The sequence below is a fragment of the Pituophis catenifer genome, unplaced genomic scaffold (assembly GCF_029215685.1).
Source record: "Pituophis catenifer annectens isolate HBS135680 unplaced genomic scaffold, rPitCat1.0.hap2 SCAF_1, whole genome shotgun sequence".
In the NCBI taxonomy this organism is placed as follows: Eukaryota; Metazoa; Chordata; class Lepidosauria; order Squamata; family Colubridae; genus Pituophis; species Pituophis catenifer.
In genome coordinates this window covers 167,605,609-167,627,904 of record NW_027256881.1, presented here as the reverse complement: position 1 = coordinate 167,627,904, position 22,296 = coordinate 167,605,609, and the positions used below count along the sequence as shown (strand labels likewise).

The following is a 22,296-nucleotide window of genomic DNA, read 5'->3' as shown; positions in this document are numbered from 1 at the left end:
ATTTTGAGTGTTGGACATTTGGATATTTAACTTAAAGGACATTGGATACAATTAATAGAGAGAAGAAATTGGAATGATGCAAGACTGAAAGAAGAAGATACCATAGAAGGAGAAAGAATAACATTTAATGAAGTAAAATCCAGCTATTTAAACTTGATTATTAATTATTAATTAATTATTAATTAATTATTAATTACTAAATATTAAGTAAAAAGTGACATATATATTGTTTAGATTGCTATATATATTTGTTAGTCCAGTTTTTGTGTTTATCCAGTGATTTATCTTATTATTTAGCCTTTTATTATCTTATACACTTAGACTTATATTCTAGTTAAATTAGATTGATTACATATATCGAAGAAAATACATTGTGTGTAGTAATTAAGGGTAATTGACATTAGCTAATAGTAACTTAATAGTATAGTAATTATAAAGGAAAAAAATGTTGTTATTAATGAATTGCTGAAAAATTATTCTTGAATTAATGAATTGCTGAAATCTTAAACTTTTCCCTCATCTCCCCCCCCCACTTTTCCCTTCCCTTATTTAAGAATATTGCAAAGGCGTAACGCAGGATATTTAAAACTGTGAATAAGTATACGGAAATATATAGAGAGATTTTGATTGTGTGATAGAGAAATAGCAACATAGTAAATAGTAAATATTACCCCGCTTGGGCATTATTCTAGGATTATTAGATGCTATAATTTGAACATTAATATAGACAGAAACATAAAGATCTAAATAGCAAACCAGTATATGAAACTTTGGGGACAGATAATACAAAGAGTACAAATGGCAACTACAGGTTCATCAACGATCACTAAGAGAAGCAAGAAGATACCGTCAAACCAGATGACACTCTCAGCTTCTCCGGCGCAGCAAAGGCCAGTTGACACCACGTTAGGGGCTCCACCTTTAACATGCAAAATATCCATTCGGTACTAGCAATGATTCAAGAGGGAATGAACAAAACGCAAGAGTCCATAGCAAAAAACCATGAAGAAACAAGGAAAAATCATGAAGAACTGAGGATAGATGTGGAAGAAATAAAAGATAACATTAAGAAAATGGAGGAGAAGATTGGAAAAATACAACAGAACATTGCAGAAAACGAGCAAAGGATCCAAAAAGTGGAGGAGAAAATAGAACAAACGGACAAGAGAATGGAAAAGATGGAGCAAAATCAAGTGTCAATCAACAAGGATTTGGAAGACTCATTAACATACTTAGAAATGGAAAAGGCATCTTTTTTCCTCAGATTCCAGAATGTAGAGGAACAAAAAGAAGAAGACCTAGGAGAATTGATGACAGAGATACTAGCAGAAGTGACCCAGAGGGATAAACAAGACGTCCAAAGAGACATAGATGAAATCTACAGAGTCCACACCAATTATGCGCGAAAACACAAGTTGCCTAGGAAGATACATATTAGAGTCACAAAAAAAATCCATAAAAGGAGATATCTACAGAAAGATGAGAGAAGGGACAATTGTATACAAGGCAAAGGAAATTATGACTCTCAATCAAATCCCAAGAAGGATAAGAGACCAAAGGAAAAATTATAACTTCTTAATGCACAATTGAATAAATATAAAATATTGTTCCGCTGGCTAATACTGGAAGGGTTACTGATTTCCTGGCAGGAAAAAAAATACAAGATTGACAGTTTAGAAAAAGCACAAGACTTTTTTGATCAGCATTTTGTGTTGGAAGAGGAACAGGAAAGCAGAGAAGAATTAGAAACTAAGAGCCAAGAGGAACACCGGACAGACAAAGAAGAAAGAGATCAAGAAGAAAAAAGAAGATTGGAGAGAGAAAGAATTGAAAGAGAGGGAGCGAGGGAAAAGACACAAGTAATTACAAGAAACACAAGAAGACTAAGAACAACAAACAGATAGAAAACAAGAATGGAACAAGAACTAAAGATGACCTCAATTAACATAAACAGATAAAATTCACCAACCAAAAGAACACACATACTTACAAAATTACATAAATTGGAGATGGATGTCATAATCTTACAAGAAGTCCATATTAAGAAACAACACCAAAAACTATTAGAAAACCAAAGATTAGGAACACTATACACATCATTAGCGGATCAGAAAAAGAGAGAGTTGCAGTATACATTAAGAAACATTTAAAAACAAAGCAAGTATATACAGACACAGATGGACGGATTTTGATGATAGAAATACAAACAATTTAAAAAATGTTATTAATATCGATATATGCACTCAATGGAAATCAAAGAGAGTTTTTTAAAAAAAATACATAACATAACTAAGGACCTGGAATATGAGAATATCTGTATCATAGGAGATTTCAACGCAATCATGGACACTGAAAAAGATTATCAGAGCAATAAAAAGAACAAAACCAGGAAAAAAACATTACCAGATACATTCAAAGACACAGCAGACGAATTACAATTGCATGATGTTTGGAGAGAGGCAAATAAACAAGCAAAACAATATACATTCTATTCAGGCCCACACCAATCGTGGTCCAGAATAGATATGGCCTAGATGACCTCAGAACTTAGGAAAGAAATAAAAGTCATTGAAATATCACCAAATACCTGGGCAGACCACAGCCCAATAACAATAGTATGGAAAGGATATCGGAAACAAAAAAAGGTGGATGATGGATACTGGAATGATTAAGGACATGGAATACGCACAGATGATCGAGAAAGAAATGAATATGTTTTTTCAGATAAATACCAAGGAACAGACAACACTCCAAAACCTCTGGGATACAGCCAAAGCGTACATAAGAGGCCTTACCATCTCGTATACAGCAAAGAAAAACAAGGATAAACAACAGACAAGAAACAAACCTATTAACAGAACTCAGAACACATGAATTAGAACTGCAGAAACAACCCCACAATAAAATAATTAAAGGAAAGTTAAAACTTGTCAAACATAAGATTAATTTAATTACACAAACAGAAATTGCACAGAAAATCAAATTGGCAAAACAAAAACACTTTGAGCATGCAAATAAAACAGGTCGCTGGTTAGCGTATAAATTGAAAAAGGAAAAAGAGAAGAGGACCATATACCAACTGCAAGACGAGGTAGGGGAAATATACCACATCAAGACAAAAACCGTATAGCAAAAGATTTCTTTCAGAACCTTTACAAACAAGAAGAAATCAGGGAAGAGGAGATTAAGGAATATTTATGTAAAACAAATATCCAAAAGCTGGAGGAGACACCACAAAGAGTTATTAAATAGACCAATTACTATGACTGAATTGCTGGAAGCAAGGAAAAAACAAAAAAAAAAAACCAATAAAACCTCCGGACCAGATGGCATACCAACAGAATTCTATAAAAGGTGTCAGCACCCAATGGACGAGTTCTTACGCCAAGTTCTCAATGATGCACTCTTAGAAGCAAAAATTCCCAATTCCTGGGCTGAAACAATAATTACACTTATCCCAAAAGAAGACACTGATCCCACACAAATCAAAAACTACAGGCCAATATCACTGTTAAATGTGGATTACAAACTGTTCATGCTGGTCATTACGCAGAGACTGAAAACAGTTATTCATAAATACATCCACTCAGACCAAAATGGTTTTGTTCCGAGAAGACCGATCAAAAATAATATGAGAACAATCATTAACGTCCTTGAATACTATGAGAAAAAATTGGATAAACAATTGGCCCTAATTTTCCTGGACGTGCAGAAGGCATTCGATAACTTAAATTGGAATTTTCTTATATTACAATTGGAGGCGATGGAATTTGGCGATAAATTTTTAAACATGATTAGGAAAATATACTCCTCCCAAATGGCCAAAATTATGATCAACAGGGATATGACAGAAAAATTTGAGATATTTATTTTATTTATTTATTTTATTTCAAATTTATATACCGTACCTTCTCTCGAAAGACTCAGCCAGATAAAAACATACAATACAAACATTAAAAAACAATTAAAAAGATATATATTAATTTGGCCCCAGTTTAAGATAACAAACCAATTAAAAATTAAAAATATGTTAAAAAATATGTTAAGCCAGCCCGGCTTGCTGGAAAAAGAAGGTTTTAAGGGCACGGCGGAAGGCACCGAGGTCTTGGATTCTCCTTATCTCTGGGGGCAGCTGATTCCAGAGGGTAGGTACCCCCACAGAGAAGGCCCTCCCCCTGGGGGTCACCAGCCTACATTGTTTGGCTGATGGCACCCCAAGGAGGCCCTCTCTGTGGGAGCGCACAGGTCGGTGGGAGGTCATTGGTTGCAGCAGGCGGTCTCGAAGATAACTAGTCCCTATGCCATGGAGCGCTTTAAAGGTGGTAACCAACACCTTGAACCACACCTGGAAGACCACTGGGAGCCAGTGCAGCTCACACAGGAGCGGTGTTATATGGGAGCGCCAGGCGGCTCCCATGATTACCCGCGCGGCCGCATTCTGGACCAGTTGGAGCCTCTGGGTACTCCTCAAGGGGAGCCCCATGTAGAGAGCATTGCAGTAGTCCAGGCGCGAGGTGACGAGGGCGTGAGTGACTGTGCACAGGGAATACCGATCAAGAAAGGGCCGCAACTGGTGAATCAGGCGAACCTGACAAAAGGTCCCCCTGACTACAGCTGTCAGATGTTCCTCCAAGGACAGCTGCATATCCAGGAGGACTCCCAGATTGCGTGCCCTCTCCACGGGGGCTAAAGACTCGCCCCCGATAGTCAGTGATGGAGTCAACTGACTATATCGGGATGTTGGGAACCACAGCCACTCAGTCTTGGAAGGGTTGAGCTTGAGCCTGTTCCTTCCCATCCAGATCCGCACAGCCTCCAGGCACTGGGACATCACTTAAAGGGCATCGTTGGGGTGGCCTGGGGTGGAGATGTACAGCTGGGTGTCATCAGCATACTGATGGTACTTTACCCCAAGGCCACGGATGATCTCACCCAGCGGCTTCACATAAATGTTGAACAGAATGGGAGAGAGGACTGACCCCTGAGGCACTCCACATATAAGAGGCCTCGAGATCGATCTCTGCCCCCCTGCCAACACAAACTGCGACCGGTCAGAGAGAAAGGAGGAGAACCACCGTAACACGGTGCCCCCCATCCCCAACTCTTCCAACCGGTGCAGCATGATACCATGGTCGATGGTATCAAAAGCCGCTGAGAGGTCTGACAGGGCTAAAACAGAGCAGCAACCCCTGTCCCGAGCCCTCCAGAGATCATCTACCAACGCGACCAATGCCGTTTCCGTGCTGTGCCCAGGCCTGAAACCCTACTGGAGCGGATCTAGATAAGACGTTTCCTCCAGGAATTGTGGAAACTGTCGCGCGACCACACTCTCAACAACCTTCGCCATGAAGCGAAGGTTGGAGACAGGACGGTAGTTGGCCAATACTGCCAGGTCCAGGGAGGGCTTCTTGAGGAGAGGCCTCACCACCGCCTCTTTCAAGGCTGTGGGGAAGTAACCCTCACTCAACGAAGCGTTAATAATTCCCTGGAGCCAGCCTCGTGTAACCTCCCGGGAAGCCAGTACTAACCAGGAGGGACATGGATCCAGTAAACATGTGGCCGCACTAAGTCTCCCCAAAATCCTGTCCACGTCATCAGGGGTCACAGAGTCAAACTCTTCCCAGATAACATTCTCAAGACTGTTCCTCACCACCCTGCCCAAATCTACCCAGTCAGAGTCCAAATCTTCCTGGATCTGCGCGATTTTGTCATACAGATATTGTCCGAAATCCTCGGCCCTGCCTTCCAGGGGATACTCCTGCGCTCCTGGATGGAGCAGGGAGCGGGTCACCCTGAACAGGGCGGCGGGATGATTCTCTGATGACGCAATAAGAGCGGAAAAGTAATTAAACTTTGCCGCCTTTATCGCCACTAGGTAGGTCTTAATATGCGACCTTACCAGTGTTCAGTCAGATTCAGCGAGACTGGCCCTCTAACCACTCTCCAGGTGTCTTTTCCGGCGCTTCATCTCCCTCAGCTCCTCGGTATACCAAGGAGCCGCGAGAGATCGGCACCAGGTCAGAGGTTGCAAAGGCACGACTCGATCCAAGGCCCCACCAGCCGCCCGATCCCAGGCAGCCACCAGGTCTTCGGCTGAGTTGTGTGCCAGATACTCAGGAAATGGCCCAAGCTCCATCTGGAACCTATCAGGATCCATCAGGCGCCTGGGGCGGACCCATCTAATTGGGTCCTCCTTCCTGCGGTGGGGTGTCGCGGTTCGAAGGTCCAGATGAAGGAGTGAGTGATCTGACCATGACAAGGGTTTCATGTCTATATCCCCTATAACAAGACCACTCAACCACTGGCCAGAGACAAAAATCAAGTCCAGTGTGTGTCCCCCCCTATGAGTGGGGCCATGAACTAACTGGGTCAGGTCCATGGCAGTCATGGAAGCCATGAACTCCCAAGCCACCTCCGACGTTTCACCAACGGACGGCAAGTTGAAATCACCCATGACCATAAGCCTGGGTGTATCAACTGCCACCGTGGCTATCACAACGAGTGGCTCAGGCAGGGCCGTTGCCACGCGGCAGGGAGCCAGGTACATTAGCAACAAGCCCATCTGAACCCCATGACCCCATCTCACAAAGAGGGACTCACATATCATATCAAAGGGAGTGAGGCAAGGATGCCCTCTATCCCCATTATTGTTTATAATATCCCTTGAAATCTTATTAAATGAAATTAGGAAAGACAAAGAAATAAAAGGTCTGAGAATAAAAAAAGAGGAGTATAAATTGCAAGCCTTCGCTGATGATGTGGTGTTTATCATGGAACAGCCAGAAACAACAGGAACTAAACTGTTAGGGAAAATAGAGGAATATGGAAGAGTGGCAGGTCTCAAAATCAATAAACAAAAAACAAAAGCATTAACAAAGAACTTGACAAATGCACAGGAGAAAGTATTAGAGGATAAATTAGGAATACAAATAGTAAAGAAAATAAAGTATTTGGGAATTTGGCTCACCAATAAAGCAACATCAATTAGAGAGGATAACTATACTAAATTAACAAAACAGATTAAAAAAGATTTAGAAACATGGAGCAAACTACAATTGTCATTCTTAGGGAAAATTGCATCCATTAAAATTAATATACTACCCAGACTGCTATACCTCTTCCAAGTAACTCCGATTTGGCCAGGAAAGGATTTTTTCAAAGACTTCGATAAAATGATAGCAAAGTATATTTGGCAGGGGAAGAAGGCCAGAATTAAAATAAAATGCTTGTAAGACACCCGGGAGAAAGGAGGATTAGGGTTACTGGACTGGGAACTGTACTATAAGGTGGCATCATTAAACTGGATAAGAGACTGGATAGATCTGAAAAATAAGAGAACACTACTGCTAGAGGGATTTGACCTACAACGAGGCTGGCACACATTTTTGTGGGAGGGAAGAGATAAACATCACGGATATTTCCAACAACACATTATTAGAGGATCACTACATAGAACATGGTAAAAGATCAGAAAAATACATTATAATAAAATTCTGAGATGGTTATCGACTATGGAGGCGCTGATTTATCCTAATGCTATGGACACGGAGAAAATGAGAAACTACAAAGAACTATTGAACAATAGAGGAGAATTACAATCGAGACAAGAATTGAAAGAACAGGGTATAGACATTGACTGGTGGCCATATTTACAAATAGAATCAAGGTATAAAACAGATCGGGTACAATTTGGATTCCAAAATGAACCAAATGAATTGGATAAAATTTTACAAGGAATGGATGAGAAAATGATAACCAAAATATATAATTACTTATTAAAATATAAAGTAGAGGAAGAAGTGGTTAAAGAAAACATGATAACTTGGGCAAAAAAATTTGGGTATAGTAGCGAATTGGACAAATGGGAAAAATATGGACTGTAAATTATAAACTGACAATCTCTATACCCTACAAGGAAAATCTGTTCAAAATGTTCTATCGATGGCACCTCCCACTGGCGCACCTAGCAAAAATGTTTTCAAACACCTCTCCAATTTGCTGGAAATGTAACGCACAAAAAGGAACATACTATCATCTATGGTGGTCATGCAGAAAGGCGAAACAATATTGGCAGGAAATAAGAAAAATGATAGAAGAAATTACAAATCAGAAGTTGGAAATGAAGCCGGAAACCTTTCTACTCGGAATAATCACAACACAGTATGAGAAAGAGATAAAATACTTAATTATCCACATCCTAACTGCAGCCCACATACTCTTTGCCCAAAACTGGAAACGTGAATACATACCGACAGAAAACAAAATAATCACTAAAATCACAGATTGCGCAGAAATGGATAAACTTAAAAAGAGCTACAAGAGAAAGATGACACAGAGTACTACTTAGCATGGCAAAAATGGTATAACTGGTTGGAGAAAAAGTTAGAAATACATTCATAGGGACACTAAAGAATAAGGTCAATTTTTGAGACAAAATTTTGAGTACCAATTAAGGAGTGTAACAATTTAAAGATGGAACGTATATTAATACTTCACATGTAAATATGTAAATATATAGATATATACAGTAGATAAATACGGGAAAAACAGTCTACCGATGTGACAACTTTAAGAGCAAGTCGTAAGACTTGATTGATGTTTGTTTGTTTTGTATGTTGTATCGTCGTATTTATGCTTGTTTGTACTTTTTAACTAATAAAATCTATTTAAAAAAAAGAGAAACAAAGTGAAAGGCAAACAACATCTGGAAGGCCGTCTTTTTGTTTTCCCTTTTCTATCTACTTGTTTTCTGGCAGCTTAGGAGCAATGAGTGAGCCTTTTGAAACCTCTCAAAGTAGTGTGGACTTGCCCTTGAAACAGGCACCTGATTCTGTGAATTAATGAGACATGGGGAAATTTGGTGGGTCATTCTGGATTACAAATACTATTTGATAGAATATTACAAATACTATTTGATAGAATATTTTACGAAACAAAAGAAGAAAAATTAAACAAGACCTACAAATTTGAATAATTCAGAGGGAGCAAAATGGCAGACTTTGATGAATACAAACAGTGGATTTTGAAGGAACAGTTGAGGGACTGAGCAAATTCTTCTAATATTGGCTTTTTGATGTTTTTGGACACTTGGGTGGGACATTGGGACTTGGATGGATTACTGAATAACTTGTAGCCCACTAAAATAAAATAAAATGTTACAACAAGGAAAAACAAATATATCCCAAATACTATTAATGCTTCAAGGTATCCTGGAAACTATGACAAGAAACCATAGGGAGATGATGGAACTGATGCACGATACAGATGTGAGACCAGGAAATCTCCAGCAAATGATAATGGAAAATGAACAAAAAATTCAGACAATATCTCTATTCAGAAGTAGAGGAAAGAATAGAGGAGATAAATCAACAAATGACACAAGTAGATAAAGATACAGAAGAGATAGTAACAATTCTTGAAATAGAACAGGTAGATTATTTCTCAGGAGTCCAAAATGTAGAAGAGAGCAAAGAGAAAGATCCCTTAGAAAGGACAAAAGAGTTACGGATGGGTATTTTAGAGAGTAGACAATGAGAGGCAGATGTGGAGACAGAGGAGATATTTAGACTAATCATGAGTAATGTAGAGGGATACGAGATCCCAAGAGAGGAGCATGGGAAATTGATCAAAAATTCAATAAGAGTTGAAATACTAAAAACGGCAAGAGATGATGGGAAGATACAGAATACATCTTAATATGGGATTTGTTTTACTAAAGATTAGAAAATTCTAGAATGCTAGAGCTAGAAACTAGAAATTGGGAAAATGTTATTGTGCATACTGTTACATGATATAAGTTACCATAACTACTATGTATATGAAAATGTTAGAAGTTGAAAGACTATGTAGCTTAAATATTAAAGAGTAAGAGATGATGGATAGATATATAATATTTTTTAATATGGGAATTGTTGTATGAGGGGTTAGAAATAAGAGGTAGAAAATGGGAAAACGTTACTATGTACACTTACAAAATATAATACATTACAATTACAATGTATATGTTAATCTTGGAAGTTAGAAGATTATTATTATGTATATCTAAACAGTATTATTATTGTTACTAGTATTCTGTATAAAGTAAATTGACCCAGACAATGTACTATTCACTAAATACTTATATATGTTAAAGAAAAAAACATAAATAAAATTATAAAAAACAAAACAAAAACATGTTGGATAATTTCTCTGGTGTCATATACCAATGGTACATCATTTTATAAAAGTTCTCTCTTAAATTATAACTCAATGTGAATTTCAGTCCATATTTTTTCCTATTGAGTCATCTGTATATTATAACCAAAATTATTAGCCCATTTTATCATGCACGCTAATTCTTTTTCTTCCTTTTCAAATTTCAACAAATGCTAATATAAGTTGTCATGTGTACAAAATGCAGTTTCAAATTCCAGTTACCTTATCATCTGTAGTAAACTTCCTTTTAATTGTGCATACAATAACTATTATCAGCAAACATTTTATTGAATTATAAGATTAAATAAGATACAAAATGCAAAAGTAAATAGGAAAGCAGTGAGGGAAAGGGGAAGAGAAGTGAGGAAGGGTTTGGAAAAAGAAAAAGTAGCATTGACTTTCAACTCCCTCTATTGCAGTAGAATAAAGCATTAACATAAAACCACAACTTTTTGTTTTTTTCATAGTAATATAAACTAGCCATTTTTATAATCAATCTAATCAATCTAATCAGTAAAACTCAATCTAATCAATCTAATCAGTAAAACTCAAAATCGAAGTTTCATTTTTTCCCACTTCAAGCACAAAGTTCAGAAGCAGTCTCAATGTGGAAACAAAAGCATTTATATACTTTTCTTTAATCAAAATAGTCAATTTTGCCATTTCAGGCAACTCCATCAGCTTCTTCAGCCATTCATCCACAGTGGGAATTGAAACTTCCTTCCACTTTTGTGCATATAATAATCTTGCTGCTGTCAACATTTATAGCATCAAAGTTCCTAATTTTTTCTCCAAATCTTTTTCCATTAGACCCAAAAGGAAAGTTTCTGGTTTCATCTTTATTTTCATTTTCAGAATTTTCTATATTAAAATATGAATCATCCTCCAGGATTTTTTTTTGCTTTATCACATGTCCACCATAAATGATGGAAAGTCCCTTCTTTAATTTTACACTTCCAACATTCATTTGACTTACCTTTATACATCTTAGATAGCTTATCTGGTGTTAAATACCAGTGATACATCATCTTATAAAAAGTTATTGTAAATTATAATTTAATGCAAATTTTAAACCCTTTGTCGACATATTTTCCATTATTCAAGCATCACATTATATCCAAAATTCCTTGCCCATTAAATCATACAATGTTTTACATGTTCATTTTCCAAATTCAGTTTCAATAGTATTTTATAAATCTTAGCAATAAAATGTTCATCACTTCCACACAGTAATATTTCCAATTCATTTTTAACAAAATCAAACCCATAACTCTTTTTATCCAACTTAAATCTTTCTTTCAGTTGTTGGTAAGTAGGCCAATGGCAAACATAACCTTCTGATTCAAGTTTTTCCCTCAGCTTTAGTATTGGTTCACCAGAGTTGAAAGATAAAATTTTGCCATACGTCAACCAGTCTGGCTTTGCCACCATTTCTTTTCTAAAAAACGCTTCCTGGGGTCACACCCAAAGAGGCAACTTTGTCAAAAGCCTTGTTTTATAGTTATTTCAAACTCTTAGTGTGGCATGTCTAACAAAGTGATTATTAAAATCAACATTAATTTTAATTTTATCATACCATAGATAGCTTTTTCCATCCAAATCTTAATTCATGGCCCTCTAATTCAAGTAACCTCTTGTTTTGGAGCTCCACCCATGCTTTTGACCAGGCCAGACAGCATGCATCAAAATACAGTTTCAGGTCTGATAGTCCCAACCCCACTATTTCCTTAGTATCTTGCAGTAGCTTATATCTAATTCTTGATTTTTTCCCTTGCCGTATAAATTTAGAAATATCCTTCTCCCATTGTTTAAATGGACTAACGGTTGCAAGTATTGGTAATGTCTGGAATAAATCTTTGCTAAATATATTCATCTTAATTACAGAGATTTTACCCAATAGAGATACAGTAGGTGCAATTTGTCCCAGCTTTGTAAGTCCTGCTTAATATCCCTCCAAAGAGGGAGGTAATTATTTTGAAACAGTTTTATATTTATATTTATCAACATAATCCCTAAGTATTTTACCTTTTTCTTAACCCTAAAATCCGACTTTTTGATCAATATACCACTGTCCTGAGAAGACATATTCTTAATCAACATTGTTGTTTTCTGTTTGTTTATTTTGAAACCTGCCAAAGCCCCAATCTCATTTAATTTTCTCATCAAATATTCTATATTATTTTTGGGTCCTGTAAAAATATGACGAGATCATCAGCAAATGTCCTCAATTTATAAACTTCTTCCTTAATATTTATACCCTTTATTTTATCATATTGATACCTCTATTCAGAACTATTGGAAACTATGCTATTGAAATTCTTGGACAACCATTTATCTGGAATGGTATAAGGCAATGATGGCAAACACCACTTAGGGGGGGCCGAACCAATAAATAAATAAATAAATAATAAACAAACAAACAAACAAACCTTTTTGCTGTCATGTGTCAAATGCGAGGGGAGTGCGGGGAACCTCCAGGAAGGCGGTCCGGAGGCCGGAAATGGCCCGTTTCTGGACATCCAGCAAGCCCATTTTTCGCCCTCCCAGAATCTCCGTGTGAGCCCTGTATTTACCTGGCATCCAAAACGGCCGTGTGGAGACTCCTGGGAGGGGAGGGGTGGCATGGGTATGCGCGCATGTCTCCTGCAGAGAGACATGCAGAGACCTGAAAATCAGCTGGCCGGCGGGAGGCTCGCACGCAGAAATGCCCATAGGTTCGCCATCACGGATATAAGGTGTCCTGCTTGAGCAAGGAATTGGATTAGAAGATGTCCAAGTTCCCTTCCAATTCTGTTGTTCTAGGTTTTAACTCCCACTCTTGTCAACAGAAGACCTTTAGCTACTGCTTTTCAAAAGCACTTGGAAGTTGTAACTGGTCTAGAATGTTATGAGTTATGCTAAATGTTATACCCAGCAGACAGTTATGGGTACACCTTTGTAACTCTGCTACTCTGCAAAGAGTTTATATAGATGCCCACCCATCTCACTAAAAGCAAATAATAAATAGAACAGTCAATTAAAAAACAAATAAAAACCTAAAGCATCACAGTAATAAATATCATAAAAAAATACTAATCATAGGTGAAGGGGGGATAAAAATACCCCCTTTAGTATTATAACTCATAAAGTAGTAAGTTCTTCTACTTCTATTAATACTTTTGTTTTCCATTTTTAAGTATATTTATAATTAGTTTTATCAACTGTGACTTGTTAAGTTTTAAACTGTCAGAAACATAGTAACTTTTTTATTTACAAAGTTACAAGAAACTATCAGCTCCATGTTGTATGAGTCTAGGACTGTTGGCATTTTGCTGGCATCTGCTTGCACAAGGTGAGGGTTATTCAAGGCAGGTAGAAAGCTACCATGTCCAGTGTAGTAGCAGACAGAAGACTCTGAATAAGTGCTTGGTTTGGATTCAGTTGTTTGGAGAGGAGTCCAGTCTAGGTCATTCATATGTGACAATTATGATAAGTAAAATGGAAAAAGTTCACAAATTGTACTGCAAAGAAAATGTGGTTTGACTCAGCTAGTTCAGGGATGCAGATCTTTCTTTACTCTACTTTGTGAAATGTTCTTAAAATAGGGGGAAAAAATTTTTTGAGAATAAAATAGTATGTTTTGAATTTCCACTTTAGGAGGTTGTATCTTTGAATTTTACAGCTTTTTAGAAAGAGCCTGGTTTGGAAGAAAGGTTTATTTTCTGCCTTAAAAATGATTATGTATGACAACTTAATATCTGAATTATTGCTCTGTTCTTGTTTTCTTATAGAAATGGCAGTGCCAAAATGGTATCAAGTGTTATTATAGATAAAGAAGAAGAAGAGGATGACCAGTTTATAGTGAAAGCAGAACAGCAGCTACCTGAAATAGCAGAACTGAAAATGGTTAGTTTATGTGCTTTCTTATTTAAATATGAAAATGTTAATGTGTTAACTGTTTTGCTCTCATTTTCTTTGTGGGATTTCAATAGGTTGCTTTCCACTTTATGCCTGGCTGTTGAAAGTTCAAAACTAGACTACAGGTGGAGACATTTTCCAATCTTAGTTAATCTAAGAAGATTTGCAATTATCTTTAGAATGATAAATATACAAAATCTTAAGCACTCAATGCAGAAAAATGTGGATGTTACATTATGCTATGTCCCCATGTACAACGGAACCCATTAACACCCTAATAGGTTTGAACCTGATCCATTTTGTATATTTGAAGAGTTCTAAATAGGACAAAACTGGTCATATACTTCCTCCTGTGATCAATATAAGTAAAATTTTTCACTTCTTTTTCTTGACAAATGTAAGAAAAATATTAGGTTGGTTTGTCCTCAGAATTTGATGGATATCTGAAGTCAGTGGAAGATCTTGCTGACACGTCTGTATTTATTTCTCTGTGAATATGATCTGTTCTCCCCATAAGTACTAAAACTAGATAAAGAGAAGCCAAAATGAGTCAAAACATTATACTTGTTCAATTATTTATTGAGGAAAATGATCCAAAGTTGTGATTTGTATGTGACAAAAGTATATGAACATCTAAGATTATCACTTTATTGGAAGGGGAAAATAAAGTCATCAATATTTCATCAATGAGATGATACTCAAGTGTGAGTATGACAATTTTTAAAAACCATTACCTGGAGAAATATCTTTTTCATACACTGTGTGTATAATTATTAGACAAGTATTTTGACCATATCATCATTTTTATGCCTATTTCCATCTCCAAGCTGCATAAACGTGAATGCTCATGTACTGTTTTCCTTCACCTTAAATCTCCTGTTTAAGAAGGGCCCACAAGTTCTCAATAGTTCTCAATACTTATTTTCTGCAATTATATAATTTTGGGTTTTACCTGTTGAATGAACTCATTGAACCTTTAACAATTTGGACGCCTCTTAAGAGGCTAAAACTTGAATAATTCCTTCAAATCTTGTTAGAATAAATGGATGTTTATTATGTTCTTAGGGTTCTTAGGGATATTTCCAAGTATTATTCCTTCTGAAGTATCAAGTATTAAAACACTGCAATCTGTTGATCACAATAATAGGAACCTTCTTTCTGTAATTCAGAAACATTTCTGTTTATTTAATTTAGGAGGCAACGGTAGAGCTTGAAGGAGATGAGAAACATGGTAAGTTTTATTCAATAATATTTTCCCCTGCTTTTATGTGTTCATTTTTATTAATCCATCATATAGCTAAATTTCAGAAAACAGAACTGACTTAGTTGAAAGTCATATTTTCTTTAGCTCTGCCTTTTCCTACTTTTGATAAAGATCCTTAGAGACTTAGTTTTTGTTCACCTCTTTCCATTATTTAACTACTTGATCCAAATTTTGCTTCTTTATTTGTTAACAATTTCCTTTCATTGCAGCCTAGTAAAAATAATTATTTTCATGGTTTCTATGGATAACATTTCATATTTGCATCTGTACAGAATATATTTTAGCTAAACTAAAAGGTAGTAACTCTCTTCCACCTTCCTACATAATTGTAATCCAGTTTCTTTTTCTCTCCCACTCTTGTAACCTTGGAAGAAGCATTCTCCAGAATGTGCTTCTTTTATTGCTTTACTTGTTTTCTTTTAAAAAAAAGATTTCTGCTATTTTCCTTCCTTATCCCTTTTTAATATCACTATTGTGAGAATAAAGTATTTTATCTTGAAGATCCTACATCAGATCCTGTTATATAAATAATTTAGTATATGATATTAAATGGTATGGTAACATATGGTATTATTCCTATTTCACACGTAGATAATTACAAAAACGTCATACCACAGATGTGCAGAAACCACTGCTTTCTCTTGCTCTTTGGGAACAAGCTTGAAAAACCATTTGGGGTGCACCAACAATTAATATTCGTAAGGCTCCATTCCCTGCCCATTTGCTCAATCTTTGCCAAAGAAAAGTTTAATATACATAAACATTAGAGGTAAAGTTGATTTCCCACTTATGCCATTCCATCTAGCCCAATAATCAACCAGTAATGTCTAAAGGCTCATTTAACAAGGTGATGGTAGGAAAGAATACAAATAGACAGAAAACAGAGCTTTCCTTCCATTTTCTAGAATATAAGAGGATCCTATCTTTTTCTGCCTTTCTATGATAAGGCAAGAATAGGTGCATTGAGCTGAATATGTATAGGTAATCCTTGATTTAAAACCACAATTGAGTCCAAAATTTAAATTGCTAAGCAAGGCAGTTGTTAAGTGAGTTTTTTCCCACTTTACAACCTTTCATGCCACAGTTGTTAAGTGAATCACCATGATTATTTAGTAACACAGTTGTTAAGTGAATCTGGTTTCCCCATTGACTTTACTTGTCAAAAGGTTGTAAAAGGTGATCACACAACACCTACTGGGATACTGCAGCCATCATAAATACATGCCAGTTGCCAAGCATCCAAATTTTGATCACATGCAGATGCTGCAGCAGTCATAAGTAAAAAAAAATAGACATAGGTCACTTTTTTCAGTACTGTTGTAAACTTGAACAGTCACTAAACAACTGGTTGTAAATTGAGGACAACCTGTAATCTGTAGAAAAGCTCAGGATAGGTAGTTTCCTAATGTTACATAGAATGTTACTTCTACAGCCCCTAATTAGAGGTGAAGCAACCGTGTTCTTAGACTTATTTGTAATATTGCTGTATTGGTTCAAAGCAAATCAGATTAAATTTACACCTGGAGGAATCATCAAACTCTCATCAAGAAATCCAGGGCAATGGCTGACTCATGTGAAAGAGGATAGAAAAATTAATTTCAAGAAACCAATATATCAATAAAGGTGATAAAAGGACTTCCAGGAACTGTATAATGAAAGAACAATACATAATTAAGGGAGTCAAGCAAATGGTCAAAAGCTGCTTCAGTTCTAAAGAAAGATAGAGCCTATTTCAGACATAGAAGTTCTTGGGGTGATCTTTCTTGGTCAACCAGTCTGAGAAGGGGAATGATGGTGTTACATTTTCTTCATTTGTATATTATCTGATGAATATAGATCAGTACAAGAAAGAGTCATTGCAATACACTTTCCAGCTTTGCGAGCATTGACAGGTTCAAATAACTCTTTTTTGATTGAGGCAATCCTGTGTTGTATTATAGCAGACACTAGTTGTTTCAATCAACATGTACTGAAGGGAGAGCCCTTCAGTCACACCTTTTTGTCATCTCATTAATTAGAACAGATGTTAACAGATGTTCTAATTAATGAACTCATTCCTTTAAGAGGCTGATTATCTTAGGGATTTTAAGTACTTTTTCTAACAAAGACAGTAAAAGTTGGTTCACTGTGTTAAATGAAATTATGATAGAAGGTTTGCTCAAGGGGTCCCATCATGAAAGGTGAAAGAAATTGACCAGAAGGTAGCTCTTGACTGTAATTCACCCAACATTATAGAATGCACAGTCCCCAGGGATAAGATTGCCCCTTTGGCTATCTGAAAAGCCCCCCAAAAACATGCCTTAAGTAGGTATTAGACTGAGTCGCCATTTTTCATTATTTTATACTGTTAATGATGTTTAATTTCTTTTATGGATTTTCAATTTTAATGTTTTATTGTTAACAACCTAGAGCTGATTGAGATGGTATAAAATTATATAAATGAATGAAAAAGACTCCAAATGAATATTCTACTTTAAGTGTGATTGAGAGAAATATGAGGGGTTCTGGGTGCTCTCTAAGCTTGGTTGTCTTCTTGCAGGTGTTTCATTACCCAAATTAGGTAACATCATTAGTGCTGATGATGTTACCTAGACTGGGTAATGAAAGGACCTCTCATTTCAGTCATGAGCTACAAATATTCCATCACAGCTGGATGGAAAATGGAAGGAAAATGGACAAAAAAAATGATACAGTTCATGATCACAGTTTAATCACCTTAGGTTAAACTAATATCAACATACCATAACAAACCTCAAGGAACATTACATCAGAGCACATGGAGAAGCTAGACACCATCATCATGAGTATTTCCTAGAGATATGCCAGAAAATGGAAAAACAAACTTCAAAAGAAACTGCTCAAACTAAACCCCAAAATCAAAGAGACACCAGAGCCCAAATGTGTAGTCAACATGTCCAGCCATCCACTATCCATGGCAGAACATATTCTACAGAAAGGCCTCAGCTATAACACAGATGATGCCAATCAATTGGAATTCTTTGCAGCCTTAGAAGGAACATTTGAAACTGGTAGACTACCCGTAAGAGATCTATCACACAAACCATCATACCACAGACCAGAAAAAAGCAAGAACAAAGTCAACTTACAGCAAAGCACAGAGCAGCCCTCACAAGCCTAAAAAAAGACCAGACTATAATCTTGCCACCAGAAGACAAAAGCCACAGTTATTAAGGTCAGATCACAATATATACAAAAAGTGAAACTTACATCCCAGTGAAACTTACCAACCCAATAGACAATCAGATCAAGAGAATTCTCAGTGACTTACCAAGAAAGCCAAATTACCAAAGAGGAACAGTGGCGAATGAGAAGCAATGGACCTGTCTCTCATGCTTCTATGGATGCCCCAAGATACACAAGCCTGACATACCTCTCCCTCCAATTGCTACCATTACCAGAGACCCCTACCTACAAGATCACAAAAGAAGTAACAAAAACACTTGGGCACCTTACAAGGGGAAGCATACACCATCACTCTCTACTACAATGGCTTAAAAAAAAAAATCAAAGATTGGGGCAATAGATGAGGTCAAAATCATGGTCTCATTTGATATCACAGCCATTTTCAAGTCCATAGATCTGGAATTAGCTGAGAATCTCTGACAACATTACTCCACAGCACACTTGACTTAACCAAATGCACAAAGTGTCAGCTTTGGAAGCCATATTAGGCGGAAGCTTCAATGCTGCCACGTCCTCATGTGTGGGAAAGTAGGAGGGGGGATTTAGGAGAGGGGGTTAGTAGACATACAGATGAAACTTGAAAAATTAGAATATCGTGCAAAAGTTCATTTATTTCAGTAATGCAACTTAAAAGGTGAAACTAATATATGAGATAGACTCATTACATGCAAAGCGAGATAGTTCAAGCCTTGATTTGTCATACTTTTGATGATTATGGCTTACAGCTCATGAAAACCCCAAATTCACAATCTCAGAAAATTAGAATATTACATGAAATCAATAAGACAAGGATTGTACATAGAACAATATCGGATCTCTGAAAAGTATAAGCATGCATATGTACTCAGTACTTGGTTTGGGCCCCTTTTGCATCAATTACTGCCTCAATGCGGCGTGGCATGGATGCTATCAGCCTGTGGCACTGCTGAGGTGTTATGGAAGACCAGGATGCTTCAATAGCAGCCTTCAGCTCTTCTGCATTGTTCGGGCTCATGTCTCCCATCTTTCTCTTGGCAATGCCCCATAGATTCCCTATGGCAGTGATGGCTAACCTTTTTGCCATCGCGTGCCAGGAGGGGGGGGCAGGGGAGGGTCACGCACACACGTGCCCATGCGCATGCGCACGCAACCCCACCCACCCCCGCTCCTGGCACGCGATGGCCTCGTAGGCCCGTTTTTCTTTCTTACCTGGTTCCAGATCCTCTCTATGCATCTGGGAAGGGAGAAACAGCCTTTCCCACTCCCTTGGAGGCCCTACGGAGGCTGAAAGGGCCCATTTCTCAACTCTCGGTGGGACGGGAAGTGACATTTTTTGCTTTCCCCAGCCTCCAGAACCTCTCTAGGAGTCTCTAGGAGCCTCTCTAGGAGTCTCTAGGAGCCTCTCTAGGAGTCTCTCAAGACTGGGGACAGGAAAAAAGTCACTTCCTGTCCCACCGGAAGTCGGGAAATGGGCCCTTTCAGCCTCCGTACGGCCTCCAAGGGAGTGGGAAAGGCTGTTTTCGCCCTTCCCAGATGCATAGAAAGGATCTGGAGCCAGGTAAGAAAGAAAAACGGGCCTTCCCCACCGACCCCCAGGCCCTCCAGAGGCAGGAAACAGCCTGTTTCCCTACTTCTGGTGGGCCCAGAAGGCCCGAAAATCAGCTGGCCGGCGCGCGCATGCGCCCCAGAGCTGAGCTGGTGTGCCCACTAATATGGCTCAGCGTGCCACCTGTGGCACGCGTGCCATAGGTTCGCCATCACGGCTCTATGGGGTTCAGGTCAAGCGAGTTTGCTGGCCAATCAAACACAGTAATCCCATGGTCATTGAACCAGGTTTTAGTACTTTTGGCAGTGTGGGCAGGTGCCAAGTCCTGCTGGAAAATGAAGTCAGCATCCCCATAAAGCTCATCTGCGGAAGGAAGCATGAAGTGCTCCAAAATCTCCTGGTAGACGGCTGCATTGCCCCTGGACTTAATGAAGCACAGTGGACCAACACCAGCAGATGACATGGCTCCCCAAATCAACACAGACTGTGGAAACTTCACAATGGACTTCAAGCATCTTGCAGTGTGTGCCTCTCCATTCTTCCTCCAGACTCTGGGTCCTTGGTTTTCAAATGAGATGCAAAAGTTGCTCTCATCAGAAAAGAGGACTTTGGACCACTGAGCAACAGACCAGGTTTTTTTTTGTCTTTAGCCCAGGTAAGACGCTTCTGATGTTGTTTGTTGTTCAGGAGCGGCTTAACAAGAGGAATACGACATTTGAAGCCCATGTCCAGGATCCGTCTGTGTGTGGTGGCTCTTGATGCACTGACTCCAGCCTCAGTCCACTCCTTGTGAAAGTCCCCAACACTTTTGAATGGCCTTTTCCTGACAGTCCTCTCCAGGCCGCGGTCATCCCTGCTGCTTGTGCACCTTTTTCTTCCACACTTTTCCCTTCCACATAACTTTCTATTAATGTGCTTTGATACAGCACTTTGGGAACATCCAACTTCTTTTGCAATTACCTTTTGAGGCTTTCCCTCCTTATGGAGGGTATCAATGATGGTTTTCTGCACAACTGTCAGGTCAGCAGTCTTTCCCATGATTGTGATTCCTACTGAACCAGACTGAGAGACCGTTTAAAGGCTCAGGAACCCTTTGCAGGTGTTATGGCTTATTTAGCTGATTAAAGTGGGAAACTTTGAGCCTAGAATAGTGAACCTTTTCACAATATTCTAATTTTCTGAGATAGTGAATTTGGGGTTTTCATGAGCTGTAAGCCATAATCATCAAAAGTACGACAAATCAAGGCTTGAGCTATCTCGCTTTGCATGTAATGAGTCTATCTCATATATTAGTTTCACCTTTTAAGTTGCATTACCGAAATAAAGGAACTTCTGCACGATATTCTAATTTTTCGAGTTTCACCTGTAATAGCATTCTTCCTGTCGGTCAAGGTCAGGGCATCCAGCATCTGGAGAAGGAGTGGTCAGGTGGACCTGGGTCGAGGTGGAACGGACGTTGATTGGAGCATGTGATCGATTGGGGAGAAAGGGGATTGTTTTGGGAGCTTTGACTTACTGAAGGAAAACCCGGGCTTTTCAGATTCGGGATTTCCCAGATGTGCCAGTTTGCCTATTCTAGTAAAGTGGACTTTGGAAAATGCTTGCTTCCGTGTCTTTACTTGGAGTTGGGGTTTTTCTGGAACGCTGACACAAAGATTGAAATACCCAGGATCATGGATATTATCAACCTCTGTCTAATCATATACTGGTTGTTAACTTTGTGTGCAGTTTGGCGAACTGGCTGAATCACCATGTCCGGCCCCGCCTCGCAGCTTGCCACTCCTCACCCGGCCTCTCCTGAGGCCATTTCGGCATCTCGACACTCCTCTAACTCCTGCCCCCTCCAAGCAAGCAACAGCTCAGGCAAAACCCCTAGGCAGCTCAAGACACCCAGAGGGAAGGTTTGGAGCTACTAAACAGGTGGCCAAGCTAAGTGCCTTAAGGACCCCATCCATCACTGGGAGTCCAGGCGCCTTAGTGGGCAGCGAGTGAGGCCTCAGCTGGGCTCCTTGGCAGACAAGGGCTTCACAGGGGGGGGCAATCTAACGCCTGGAGCCAGCTCTGCCTTAAGGAGGCCAGGGGTTGTTGGGGCTCCTGTGAAGAGGGGCTCAGGCCCGGTCCCCGTGCGGCGCCATGATCCACAAGCTGCTACTGGTGCTGCACAGCTACCCAGGTGGCCTCTTTGTGGGCAGTGGCCTATAAGTGGGTGCGG

At 38.6% G+C, this 22,296-nt stretch overlaps 1 protein-coding gene across 3 annotated transcripts in view; it reads left to right on the top strand.

Annotated features, from left to right (window-relative positions):
• TRAF3IP1 (TRAF3 interacting protein 1) overlaps window positions 1-22,296 on the top strand; it is a 275,475-nt gene that overhangs the window by 229,664 nt on the left and 23,515 nt on the right. For all 3 annotated transcript variants that reach the window (XM_070956772.1, XM_070956771.1, XM_070956773.1), the window contains 2 exons: window positions 13,965-14,079; window positions 15,286-15,322. In XM_070956772.1, coding sequence (XP_070812873.1) covers window positions 13,965-14,079; window positions 15,286-15,322 — 152 coding nt within the window. The remainder of the gene's footprint in view (window positions 1-13,964; window positions 14,080-15,285; window positions 15,323-22,296) is intronic.